Genomic DNA, 13726 nt, shown 5'->3' with positions numbered 1-13726 from the left:
ACCTGAATGCACTGAGCGCTTAACTCATTCTGTCCTAACAGTGCTTAGAAACAGCGCCATGAGCAGCAGCTGTCCTGTTTGCAGGAGGGGGCTGGGGACAGCAACCCTCTCACTCAGGTATGGTCTCAGCCAGGAGACCATTCCGACTGCAGCTGGAGAAAACAAGCTTATGGAAGAGAATGCCTGCTATTTCTACATTAATAAATGCTAATGCTCAATTCCATTATGCTATGTAACTTCTAGGGTTCAAAGACAGGGAAAGCGATACCCTCGGAGGTTTATTTCAGGACTGGAGCCAGAACATACTACAGTGATTGGCCTTATAAAAAGAAAGATTCTAACTGCAGACCAAGGAAAGCAGGACAGAGGAGAAAATCTTCAGTGTGAGCACCTGTGCTCTGTTTGTAGTTACTGCAAAGCATCACAAGCCTCTCCTGTGGAGTGAAGCAAATCACGTGGGTGGGGGCCCAATGTGAGCAAACAGATGAGCTTCCGCCCCCTCCCCATGCAGGGCAAGCTGTGCTGCTGGCGTAGGCCAGTGCATCTCCCCAGGCTTCTACAGGGGGTGAGTGGCACATCATGTGGCTGGGAATGCTAAATCTGATTGCAGCCATTCAGGCAGTGCCTCTAGCTGTGGCCTCCTTCGTGTCAAAATGATGCCACCAGCAACACTTGTGCTTTACTATGGACCATCTTTCCTACTGGTAGAGATGAGCATGGTGGCTCAGGGCATATATTTGGACTTTACAGTTTTCAGTATAAATGAAGGTATTTAATAATTTGATCTTTGTGATTCTGTTATGAAAGGGGTATATTTTCCTCTTCACGCCCTACACAGAAAATCTCCACTGATGGCCCACCAGTTATTGCCTTGCTCTGTGGGCTGCCTTGTCCAGGCAAGGGATGTGTATGGAGAAAGGCAGGAATATGCTGGGCTGATAGATATGGATGAGCCACATGGGGCACAGAACAAGTTGTGACAGAGTTGACACAGGAGCCATAATGTTATTTGCATGGTGTACGACGGTCAAGCATTTAAGTGCTTTTAAACTGGCAGTTTTATTGAAATCCAAAGAAAACTATTTACTCAGAAGACCCTGTATAACAGAAAAGCTGAGGAGGGTATAATTTCTGACCAGAAAGGTCGGTTATTCCTGCTCACCGCAAATAAGTAACATGCCCATCTTTTGAAGCGGTGTAGGAGTGCAAGATGTATGACAAAGCTGTTTCTTCTTTATCTCTCCTTGACAGATCTCAACCACCTTCACACTGCTAGGGCTGGGAAATGACTGTAGTCACTTTTTCCTGCAGGGTGAGAACCCTCAGGAGACGCTGCTGTCTCAAGAATTGGTTATAAAGTCCAGCACAATGAACAAATCCTTCTGTATACCAAAAGGTATCAATAACAGACAAACTCCAGGCAATTCAGTTACTTAAAAGAGCAGCATTTGACACTAATGCACAGGGGAAGGGAAGGAAGCTACATGAGTGGCTTAGGGAGTAAATGTTAGGCAAGAAAAAGAATGAAAAGGAAGCAAGCACTTCTGCAGTGCTCAGTTAGATGTGCCAATGCATGACTATACAAAGCACTCAGATGGAAATATGCAGACTTCTGTGAATGGCTACAAGATACCAATGACAAACAGGTTGTTAACACAACTCAGTCTTCCTTAGCAGTGTACACAAGGTATAAAGCCAGTTCTGCTGAAGAAGCCTTGCTGTACATCAATCTTGATATTTCTTGCTCACTGTGTCTTCCTTACAGCGCTTCGTGTTTTATATAAAAACCAAAAACCTAAAAGAATCTTTGGTGAGGAATTCACTGTAAGCTTTAGTAGTGGTGGTAAACCAATGGAACACTGTTTCTTTGCAAATTCTCTTAGACAAGGAGAGATTTAGTAGTTGACCTCACAGTTCTGAGTTATAACGAACACAAAATGAACTAGAGTCAGTTATTTTTCTTTGTTCTTCTCAGTTGCAATTGTACACATAAAACTGAGAAGCAATTTGCTACAAGTAGAGTAGAACTGCATCACAGAGTAAGCATTTTCTTGCACGTCCAACAGTCTTCTGTGTTAGATAATCTCTCTTTGTCCTGGCATGATTATATATAGGCTGGCCTTCTTAAAATACCCTGCAGTGGAGCACAAGTCAGAATGTTTGTCCTTCAGGAGTCTCTTTTCAGACATGGATAAACATTACGGAGATGCCTGAGCCATTTGGGATTTACTCTGCCAGCAAGGCAATTCCACCCCATCACCTTTCAATGTAAATAACTATCCTTAATTAATGGAGATGCAACATACACTAGAAGTAATGACAGACCGAGTAAATTAACAAATGCAGGGCAAGATGTTGTAGCTCCGCTGAAGGCATTTGGTGAAGATCTTCCCCCTTCATCTCATTAGTTTAGGTCAGTTAAAAAAAAACAATGTGAAGTAAAAACCCACAGTTTTTACACTGTACAACAGTGCTGAAATGAAATACATTCCAGACGTCTGTTACAATAAATAGCTGGAAGCAGAAACCAAGCCACTCAGACATGGATCTAGTTAAATCTCACATGCAGTCCAAAATGTCTGCAGCCACAGTTACAGAAAGGAAGGACAAATGCTGGAAACAGTTTTCTGATGGTGCACAAATAAACACATGAATGTGAACTCAACAGCAAAGTCAACATTAATCCTTCCCCATTCCTGCCGTCCTAGGGATTATAAAATTAAATGTAATTGAAAGTTAGATGTAAATGTAATTAAAGAAAAGTTAAATTTACCAGCCTGGGAAGGCTCCAATTTTCCTTCTCTTTCCCTTTCCCTGCTCCATCTACCTTTTAAAATCTCTTTTTACTTTCCTTTTTCTTTATGCCAACCACCAATGAAATGCCAAATTCCTCTAGCTTGGTTTGTTTCTTTCTTTGGAAAGACCCAACTGTGAAAACTGAGCAATGCATCTGGGACACAGGGATGCTCTGCTCTTCTTTCAGCTTGGTTTTCATACTCCGCCTCCTTTTCTTCAAATGGCCATGTCCTCCCTCCTGTTCCTCTCTCCCTTCAGATTCAACCATCCTTAAAAATTGCAATGGATAGGAGGTAAGGAATTGGGCACGGGAAGTGTTAGATTTCATGACGAGGAAAAGGAAGTTGGGGAGCCCCCAGAAATGTCACTAATTATCCTGGGAAAACAAACCACGCAGGCAGTATGGGACTTCAATTCTACATCTTCGTAATTTCACTCTGTATGTGGTTCCCATATTTTAAGTTTATTCTTGCTTTTTTTTTTTTTCCATTTCCCCCCATGTCTCCACCTGCGGTTACTTATCCATGACTTGGAACACAAACCATTTGGAGCAGGGACCGCTGCGTGCTGCTGTGTGTGGTTTCCCCATGTATGGTATCGCCACATTGGTGGTGATAAAATAGCAGTCACCGCCCCTCCCTGGAGAATTCTTGCTTCAAAATTTGAGATGCATCTCCCGTTTACAATACAGAGAACTGAATTCTGTGATTGTAATAGTGCTATTACAGTATTTGGGCAGTAGGTGTGCATTGGTTCTTCGAATACACCAATACTACTACTTGCAAAGTAATAAACCAGCACACAGTACAGCTTCTTGTAAGGCTGAGCAGGCCCTGTGTGTGCCACCTCACTTCAGCATCGAGTTCCAGCTCAGTTCCACACTGCCTCAGACATTGGCACTATGGACATCTACAGCTCCTCCTCTTTTACATGGAAGAAGGGGGAGACACTGAGCGATTTCTGGTACCAACTAACAATGAACAGCAGCCTCAGAATTAAATAGCTGAGTAAAGCACAATGACAAACGGTTACAGTAATGACTTTTAAATGTGGGCTGATTTTTCTCCTGCATCCTCCCTTTTGGGTAGTTCAAAACACAGTGTTTCTGAGCAGGTTTTTATTTATTTACTTAGTTTTTAAGGATATTGTAGGGAATTACAGAATCATAGAGTCATTTAGGTTGGGAAAAAACCTTAGAGATCAACAAGTCTATCCATCAACCTGACCTCTGCTAAACGAATACCTGTTTTCCTGCCAAAAGGGACAGTCATCTCTTAGCTCCCGATGTGATACTAAAGATCAGGAAGATATAGGGATTCCATTTATCTCACTGCTGCTGTTTTAATCTATAAGCAATCTGTTGCTTGATCCTGCCCAACAACAGGTAGTTGATTGATACAGTTAAATATCTGGGGGCTTTACTATCGCCTAAAATACCAACAGGCTGCTTTCCCCTCTGTAACTGCTTGTGGGTTTAGAATTTCAAACATGGCACCCTCTCATCAGTTCTCAGACTTCTGAGTTTCGCTATACACCACCCGTGATGGCACCAGCACAAAAATATAGATTTTTTAAAACTGAAAACACTAAATCTCTCTTGCAGGAACAGTACCAACAGCAGCTCTAACTTGCTCAGGTTTCAGCCAGAACACAGTAAGATCACAAGTTCCATGAGCAGGTCTTCTCCAAAGGCTTGAGAAAACGTTAGTGGGAGTGGTGAAATCACAGAGAGACAACAGAGTGAACCGGAGTTCTCATGCTTCACCTTTCTTCTGACAAACGTGTTGTAATATTAACCAGTGATTTTGATAATTTACTGTTACTGATAGATATCACTTTCAGGCAGTATCTGTGTTAGTAACCTTTCCTCTCTGCGTCTCCAGTTCCCCAGCTAGCTCTATTACTTGGTCCACCTGGAAAAGCGGCAGCGATGTTACATACATGTGGCTGGCTGGTGTCTTGTTTTTCTTTCCCACCACACTGTTAAGCTGGGCTCAGAGCAGCTCTGAATACCACTGAAGCTCTGGCTGTGATAGCTCAGTGCTTTGCCACAGGTGTAGCTTCCCCGGGAGGACTCTGGGTCTGAATGCAGAAAAGGAGGCACGAGATGTCCTTGAGAAGAGAGGGGTGAGTACCGCCCTGCAGAGGGTTTATCCAACAGCTTGCCTGTGTATCCATGGGGTACTATCAAGCAGTAAAATGTTAGTAAGAAATAGGCTTAGTATGGGATACTACTTCTACACTGCCTCATATTAAGCAGTAAAAATCATCCCTGAAACATGACTCCTTCTGTGATGAAGAGTTACAAGCGAGTTATAATTTGCCATGTATTTCTGGGTACATTGTTATGCAAGGGAAGAAAGACCGCTGCAGCAGAGGGGTGGGAGGGGAGAGATTACTGAGTAAGGAATGCTAGAAAGCGAAATTACTTCTTGTGACACCAGGGAGTCACGTTTCAACCTTGCCTGATAACTGTATGTACTCCAGCTGTCTCGGAAACTCTTGTACATATATGAATGTTACAGCAATCCACATCAATAGGATGGGCAGCGTGCCAATAGGGGTTGTAATTTTCAAGCACCTCTGCACTGCGATTGGAGAGGGGAGGAGGATGTCCACTAACAGCGTAATTATGTGGCAATTCCAGGGAAACTGATTATTATTAGCTTTTTATGATCAAGCTAACAAAGTCAATGATCCAGGATGAAACAGCAAAAATTAGTGCTTGAAAAGCATTCAGCAACAAGGTATCCCGGTGAGAGTGGACGTATCTGAAACCAGGTAGTTCCTGAAACTGCAATGGCCATCTCCCACCAATTACAGCGATGGATGTGCTCTGTTAAAGCCTGATCCACTTTAATGGGGGAATCCCAGGGTGAGAGGCCATGTAAGTATGCAATGACACATACAGTGTGGAGAAGCGGGTGGGTGTTTATTCTAAATACCCACATCACGGGGGTATTTGCACCTTTAACCAACAGAGAGAATTACAGGTAGTGAATACAGATCAGTTTCTTCAAGTTGGTTATTGCTTTAACAAAATCTTCTGTCACTTTTTCTAACATCCGTCTTCAACCCCCCCCGGACACAGCACTGAGACTGGATAGCTGCATAGTCAGAACTATCATTTGCCAGCCATGTCTTCCCCTCTGAGGCTCTGTGGTTCTATAAATAATAATTAAAAACGCTTCTCTGTGCTTTGAGAAGGTTCTTCTAAAAGGAGAGCAAGTTGCTGCAATACTTGAACAATAGAGTAATATTTTTGAAGGTCATAATAATAAAGTAGGGGAAAGAGAATAATCATTACTGCTCTTTCTTGTAATTAGTTTGCTTTCCGATATCCCACATTGCAACTAGAACATTATTCAAGAACACCCATCACAGTGCTTAACAAGATTTAATGTACATTTATTCTTAACATGTGGAACATATAAAGATTTTATACTGAATAAATGAAATTCATTAAGCCAGAGGAAAAGGAGGAATTTACATCAAGTTTTTTCTTTTTTAACTACATTATCTTGAAATACAAATGCAGATTCTTGTCACTGAAAAATCTTTGAAGTTGTGTTTCTTCCTTTTTTTTTCCTGTATATATTTTTTTGTCTGTAGACTGGTAACCATTTTCTTAAATCAATCCATACGTAACCATTTCCACACCTTGATTTATAAAGCAAATTGTGATCGGCTGCTCTCCCGAAATAGAGCATGACTTTATACATACAGAAACTTGTACATTACCCTCAGTTGTTGATTTTCTGTGTTGGGTTTTTCTTTTTTTCTTTTTTTTTTTTTAATTATTTTTTGGAGATATGGCCCAAATGAAAGCAAAATAATTCTACCATCACTTTGTAGATACCACATCATGAAAAAGAAACTAAAAACTTCGTACTAAAAAAAAAAAAAAAAAAAAAAAAAAAGAGGGTATGTTTAATGTACAACTTCTATATACATCACGGCCCTTAGGCAATAAAAAAATATTTTAAAAAATGATTAAAGGAATTGTGAAGAACTGTCATTGTGGAAGGTCAAAAAAAAAAAACCAGATGTAGACAAGACAGTTCTGGTGAGGAAGCAATTGATGTTTATCATCAGGTTTTGTTTCAAAATCTTTCAGCTTGAACTTTTTGTTTTGTGTTGCTCCTAGCCTAATGTTACCATTTCTCCAGAGGAGAAAGCAGTATCGTTTTGTATTCTGACTACTGACTGACGCCCTCCTTGATCCCCTACACCTACATCACTAGAATCTTCTATTGCACAGAGCTTTGGGTGATGGTATACAAGTTTTTTTTCATTTTTTTCTTATTTGAAAAAATAAAACACACAGGAACTTGGTACGTTGGTTACTTTCCACCTTTTTGTTTCAACGTGGTGAGAATCTTTCCATCATACAATGGTTCGCCGTAACATCTTTTTTAAAAAGTCACTAGTTCGCTTCCCAAAAAATATGCAATACAAACATGGAAAAGAACATTGAAAAGGATAATCTATGGAAAAAAAAAAAAAAGTGTGACCTTTGAATGTACTAGACAGCAACTTTGGTTAAAAAAAAAATAAAATAAAAAGATGTACTTATACACATAGACAGCAAATATTAATTTTGTAACTGTTCAAATTAATAATTTCTTTAATTCCCAATTGGTAAATAGTGAATGGGGCAGAGGAGCAAAGATTCTTTCTTTTTTTTTTTTTTAACCTTCTTCCTACGTTGGATAAACAAGAACAGAAAACAGCCAGTTATATGTGACCCTCTAATCTCCACTCACACATGCTTGGCTTCTCACTTATGTCATAACTGCCCAATCTGAAAAAGTACATCACAGATGACAGATGCAACCAGAGAGTTCAGGACAGCAGATATTGAGATATCCAGCAAACGACCCTCGTGCAAAAGGAACTCTGAGCGGTTCTCGTCCACTCTAGCCATGGCCAACAAGGCCTTGGCTGCCCTGCACATCATGTCTACGCTAGGTGGCTCCAGAGGCGGAGGCTGCATGTGCATGAGGTTATGCTGGCTCTGCTGGTACTGGGCCATAGTGACCCCATCCTCCAGGAAGCTTATCAAGTTTCCGATGCTTCCCTTCTGCACAGCTATTGCCCTTGCTGCTAATGTGTCCCCCTGGGCAAGGTTCGATAAGAGCGCCATGGACATTTCTCGGCAGACCGGGTTTTTGCGGTCTCCGACGTACCTAACTAAAGTAGCGTAGAGTTTCTCCTGACGACTGAATGGGGGGGTGGCCAAGATAAGGTCCACATTATTGTCCTGGATACTGAGCTTACACAGGGTCTCCAGCACAAGTCTCTGAGGCGAAAGAACTGAGTTGGGCCCCACGGTTGGAAAAGGATCCTGTGCCTCTGCAGATGGGCACACCATCCAGTGCAGCAAGCCATCCAAAATTGGCAAACAGATGCTTTCTGTGTAAGCAGACAAGTCTAGCTGCCCAGAAATGTTGGCTAATGTGACCAATGTATTATCCCTCAAGACCTCGAGGCAGTCCCACCACCACTCATCCTTGCTGCAGGCCACCCCTTTGTCCTCCTCTTCCTCCTTCTCGTAAGTCTGAGGCGCTCGCTTTCTTTCTGGATGCTCATGGTGAAGAAGGATCAGCTTTCCCAGGATCAGCACCAAGCCTGGATGTTTGGACATTTCGGTGTCGTTGCCAGGCACAAAAGACAAGCTACGGACGATATTTGACACACAGATGCAGCGTTTGGCCAAGGAGTCTTGCCAGTGAGTTATGGTGCATAGAGGAGTCTCATCCCGGCTCCTTGGCTCATCCTCTAGCAGTTTAATATTCCGGTGGCTTTTGGCTTGATGGATCCCAAAGGGAAATTTACTGCTCTCTGTTTGGGAACCAGAGTTTGAGTCTTCAGGCAATGCTCCTGGCCGAGCTGAGAGGACATCATCAATGGTTGCTGTTATACTTTTTTCTTGTTGTTCCTCAGATTCACCTTTCCCCTCGAGGTCTTTCTTTTTGCTTGGAGAGTTTGAGGGAGGAGGGGCTTTCCTGCGTGGAGGAATCTCCATTTTGCTTTCGAAGTGAGTCTGGATATGCTCAGTTGTGTCACCACCACCAAGCTGCCAGTGGAGAAGTCCACTATCAAATTCCTGAACGCGTCCAAGTTTGTCAGATCGATCGACAACAAATAGATTATTTTTCTTTACAATCTTTATTGGCAGCTTGTCAAATTTACTGGCTTGTTTTGGCCTTTCGCTTGGATCAGCAATGGCACCAGGAGTGGAAAAAACAATGCTCTTTTCTTCTCCTTCTACATTTTCATCATCCCCCTCCTCCTCCTCTTCATCAAAACAGTCAATACATTCGTCGTTCTCCTCTTTTCCAGTATCCTCTGCCAAGGACTGGCTATCATCTTTCTTGGCTGATTTGTGATCAAGTGCTTTGTGACCTGGATCTCCCACTTCATATTCCATAAGGATTCCAAAAATGTCAATCAGGCATTTTCTAAAATATTCTACTAAAAGCTCAAGAAATCCAGACAACTAAGGGGAGAAAAAAAAAACAACAAACATAAAGAACAAATAAATATTTTTGATTGCATGGAATTTCATATGGAACACTGAAGCGTACAACTTCCTTCCTTTTGCTGTGGACTTGTGGATAGGTCCTGTATGGCAGAAGTTAATCAAATGAAATTTTTCTAGTTTCTGTCCAACCAGTATGTAACACCAGACCATCATGATTCCATTTGCTTAAATTGTAACAGCTACGGAAAGTACAGTACTTTTATTCATATGCACTAGCACCTTAGCTACTAGTTAGCCTAGTTGTTCCATCCTGGGAAGTGCCAAATATACTTTATTGTCTCTTCACAGTACTGAAGTTTCTAACCCTCTTTGCCTTTCTGAATTGTACTTTTATTAGATTCCAGAGTTTGACAATTCTTCATCTCTTGCTTTGTCTCTCAGTCTCTTAAAATCAACTGTTCTGTTAGAATCTGCAGTTCAGGTTCAAGGTACCGATATCCCAGATTAATAACCCATCTCTACTGGCATGGCTCTCTTTTTGCCTGGCAGTATTTAAAAATTGTCATTGAAGGCTGGTGGTGTAAGTCATCCTTCAGAAACAGTTTTCATTTAGCTTTAATCCTCTTAATTAACTTGTAATCACTTTCTCATGGAAAGGCAGTAGTTGGACTTGGTACTAATTTACCCTCAGTGGCTTTATTATTAAAAATTCTTTACTGCTATGATACATTCAGCCTGACTGTCTGCCTTTTAATGGTTGTTTTAATTGTGGGCTAATAGGTATTTAGCCAAATGTATCCTTTCGCCCATTCGGTATTCTCACCATTGCCAAAGATCCCAAAGAAATCATAACAAACAGACGCCTATAAACTGCAGGAATTATCAATCGTCATATGGAGTCCTGACTGACACTGGAAATTGAGTTCAAGGCAAAAGCAACCTCCAGAATCTAAAATAATCTGGTATTCTGTGCAATTTGCACAAGGTGCATTAATGCAGCCTCTAACAGAATTCAGAGGAGACTCATCTCCCTTAACTCCAAACACCTGCAACAGTTACAAACCTAACCTAATTGTCTAGATTCTTTTTATAATCAATGATCTTTTAGAGGCCATTTCTGGGCTATGATTCATCTGGCCTATTTTAGATCTCTACTTTAGGATGAGATGAATTATGCTACAGATATCCCTAGTTCTAAAGTTAGGTGGGATGAAATGTATCATCTGTGTCTGTATTTTTTTTAAAAAAAGGTCATTATATTTTAAAAAAGATGAGTTCCACTATTAGTAGCCAGGGAATGAGTGGAGCAGAGAAACTGCACAAATTTTAGATTACGTGCATTACCAGCACACCAACTATAACAACCACCTGGTAGGCTGATAGGTAGAGCAGGGTTGAAAAATGCTGGGAGGGAAAGAGGCAAAAGCATACACTGTTAAATTGTATGTTACTATCCTGTGGGCAGAGAGTGGATTTTAGCCTTTCAATTGTTTGATAAACCTAGTATTTTTGTACAAGCTTACTTTGTGGGAAGAAGGAACAAAAAAACCAACACAGTACCTCACAGCCTAGTATAGGGCTAATGAATGAGACAAACAGCGACTGGAAGACAGTCTCAAATCTAACACCATTCTGCAATGATTTTTTTGGAATCTTTTTTTAGGCAAAATTGCTAACACACTGCTATTTTCTGGGATTATCCTTGTTCAACAACAAATGTGAATTTCCACATTAGTCTTCTGCCAGTGTTAAAATTCTTACATTCCTATGTATCCCTTTCCACAAAAGGTGCTCACCCTTTAAGCTTATTATTTCCCCAATTCCACCCTCAATTACATTTTGTTACTCACTGTTATCGATCATTACAAATTGAAGTTTTGCAGTATTCTTACTTAATACTTACTTACTTACGTTAATATATTTTAAGAGACTTCAGCATTTTCATATCTATCTTATTAGCATTTTCTCTCCTTGGAAAGTTTAGAGGTATATTGCTTTCCCACCTACCTGAGAGAGGTTGAAAGTAGCGACAGTGCTATCATCATATAGAAGAATATTAATAGTGTCTAGCGCCCAGGTACTTTCAGCCAAAAGACCAGATTTAAGAGACATCATCACTCTCCAGGCCTCAGGAGTTACTGGAGGAAGAAAGGATAAGCATAAAACAGTATTAGTGCAACCTTTGAGAGTTGAAAACTTGCTAAGTTTTGATAAACTGCAACATTCTGAAGATGCAAAATATACAGGAAATAGTTACTGAATAGTTACTGAAACACTGCTTAAGACCCTGGTTTTACCACTTAGCCCTGTTATGCTTTTCTATAACTGTTACTTAGTGCTAATTCTGGAGAGTATTTTACTGGGGCCATTCTTCCTGACCTTGCTGAAGAAATCATCTTACAAACTTTTGAGAAGCTGGCTATAACAAACAATACATAAATACAAGTAGGATATTCTGTCATGAATATGGGAACCTGAGGTATGGGAACTTGAATGTGTGAAACGTAACAGGAATTCAAGATAAGAATATACTTAGGAAAGAATTTGGAGAGAAACAAAAGTGACAAATAATATGGCATGAACAAATGGGCTACTCAAGTAAGGCAAGACGCTGTAAGGACACAGAGCCATAGCTCTGTTGTGAGCTTCCATAGAACGAGAACGTGGAAATCTTTGCTCACCTAAATGTTGCACCAGTGATTTAACAGACATTCTGATGGATCTTTCAACAAATAGCACTTGGAAGCCCGAGACAAGCTTTATTTTTAATGTAATATTGCACTTTATGAGAACTCAGGTCTCCATATAGAAAACTGATTTCATATAATGTTGAACTTGGTGGCATGAGATTTGTCATCCTCACTAATACATATACTATTACATTTTTAGTGAACACATAATAGTTACCAAAGTTAATTACTTGTCAAAGCAGTTTCAACATGTAAAATAAAATAAAAACCAAAGTTCCTTTCCCCCAACCTTTTTTGGCATTTGGCTTTTGTTTTTATACTTACCAATATCTTTTGAGGTAATCTTTCGTCTTGGTTTTAAGACTGGTTGCGATGCTTCTACAGAGCCTGGGGGGAAGGTAATTTCTCGCCTAATCGGTGGTGGTTGGGGAGGAGGTCCTGTGACCTGTGACACTGGAACTGTGGGCATAACCTTTTGCATCTTCATGGAGGGTAGGAAAGGAGACTTGCTTGGAGACATACGGTTTTCCAAAGAGCGCTGGAAGGATGCTGGACTTGGAGCTCTAGAGATGTGATTTGGCATAGAGGGTGGTGTCTGGTAGGATGACTGAGGAGGCCTAGTGATAGGCTGCATGGAGGCTGAGGATGACATATAAGAAGGCTGACGTTGGTTGACATGAGAAGGCCACTGACTCTCGTGGTTTATCCTCTGGTCAGGTACCATCATATCATCAGTGCGATTCATCCCTGGATACGGTGGGGCCTGTGCAGGGCCTCCTGGACCTTGCCTATTCTGGTAAGGGTAAGGCATATCGTTTCGTGTTGGCCACATGTTCTGCTGAGGACCTTCACTGGAGGATGATGACTGCATGGGGCCACCAATCATCTGGGGAGGTATTCCATGCTGCTGCATTTGTCCTGGGCCCTGCATCCTCTCCCTGTTATACGGATACGGATATTGTCCCTGCATAGGCCTCCTATCAGGCCCAGAGTAAGCATTGCTGTACTGGTTATACATTTCTTGTTGCTGGTTGCCATACTGCATGTTATACATATCCCCTTCGTGGCGTTTGGCTGGAGGCCCATACATGCCATCCATGTGTCGCTTATAGTTCTGAAAAGAAAAATCAGAAATAAAATTTGTCACTTTCACTACATACACAATAATAGAGATTGGCTGTAAGCTCATTTAAAAAGCTGGAGGCTCCTAGTTCTGGAGGGCTTGTGCTGATTCCAGTCAGGCACACAGTGCTGTGATCGAGGCTTTCTATTTTAGCCTCTGTTGTGCTGCATTTATAACTTAATTTTAAAAGGAAACTTATCCTTGGGCTGAATTTTCTTACGCTTGCTCTTGTTTTCCCCCCTTTCCCTTTCCTATTCTGTCTGTCAGATGAAATTCCATTGGCCACTTAAGACATGCATGAAAAGGCAACAGTCCTCACCAACAAGATATTTTCATTCCCATTTTATGCTTAGTCTGCTAAGAAGACAAATCGTAAAAAAAGTCCAAACCACTCAATGACTTAATCTCTTCAAGGGACAAACACTGAGTAAACTCTTAAAATAACAAGATATGCTGCAAGTGTGCATGTCTGAATGCTGGATATTACGACAGAGCATAAGAGACACACCATATATTTACTAGTAGGAGAAAACGTTCCCCTGCCTTTGTTACTCCGCATGATTCTCTGAAAGACAGTCCTGCTTGGGCAACCAGCCCTCCTCCCCATATCATCCTAATCACATTTAATTT

General features: G+C 41.2%; 1 protein-coding gene across 9 annotated transcripts in view; it reads right to left on the bottom strand.

Annotated features, from left to right (window-relative positions):
* Positions 1 to 6183: 6183 nt before the first annotated feature.
* The window catches only part of ARID1B (AT-rich interaction domain 1B), a 320001-nt gene continuing 312458 nt past the window's right edge, over positions 6184 to 13726 (bottom strand). For all 9 annotated transcript variants that reach the window (XM_015284230.4, XM_015284234.4, XM_015284235.4 and 6 more), the window contains 3 exons: positions 12298 to 13087; positions 11291 to 11421; positions 6184 to 9298 (listed from right to left, as the gene is read on the bottom strand). In XM_015284230.4, the coding sequence (XP_015139716.1) occupies positions 7586 to 9298; positions 11291 to 11421; positions 12298 to 13087 (2634 nt within the window). In that variant the 3' untranslated portion in view covers positions 6184 to 7585. The remainder of the gene's footprint in view (positions 9299 to 11290; positions 11422 to 12297; positions 13088 to 13726) is intronic.

The sequence above is a fragment of the Gallus gallus genome, chromosome 3 (genome assembly GCF_016699485.2).
Source record: "Gallus gallus isolate bGalGal1 chromosome 3, bGalGal1.mat.broiler.GRCg7b, whole genome shotgun sequence".
In the NCBI taxonomy this organism is placed as follows: domain Eukaryota; kingdom Metazoa; phylum Chordata; class Aves; order Galliformes; family Phasianidae; genus Gallus; species Gallus gallus.
Note: the sequence above shows the minus strand (reverse complement) of the source record. Positions and strands in the feature narration are given on the sequence as shown.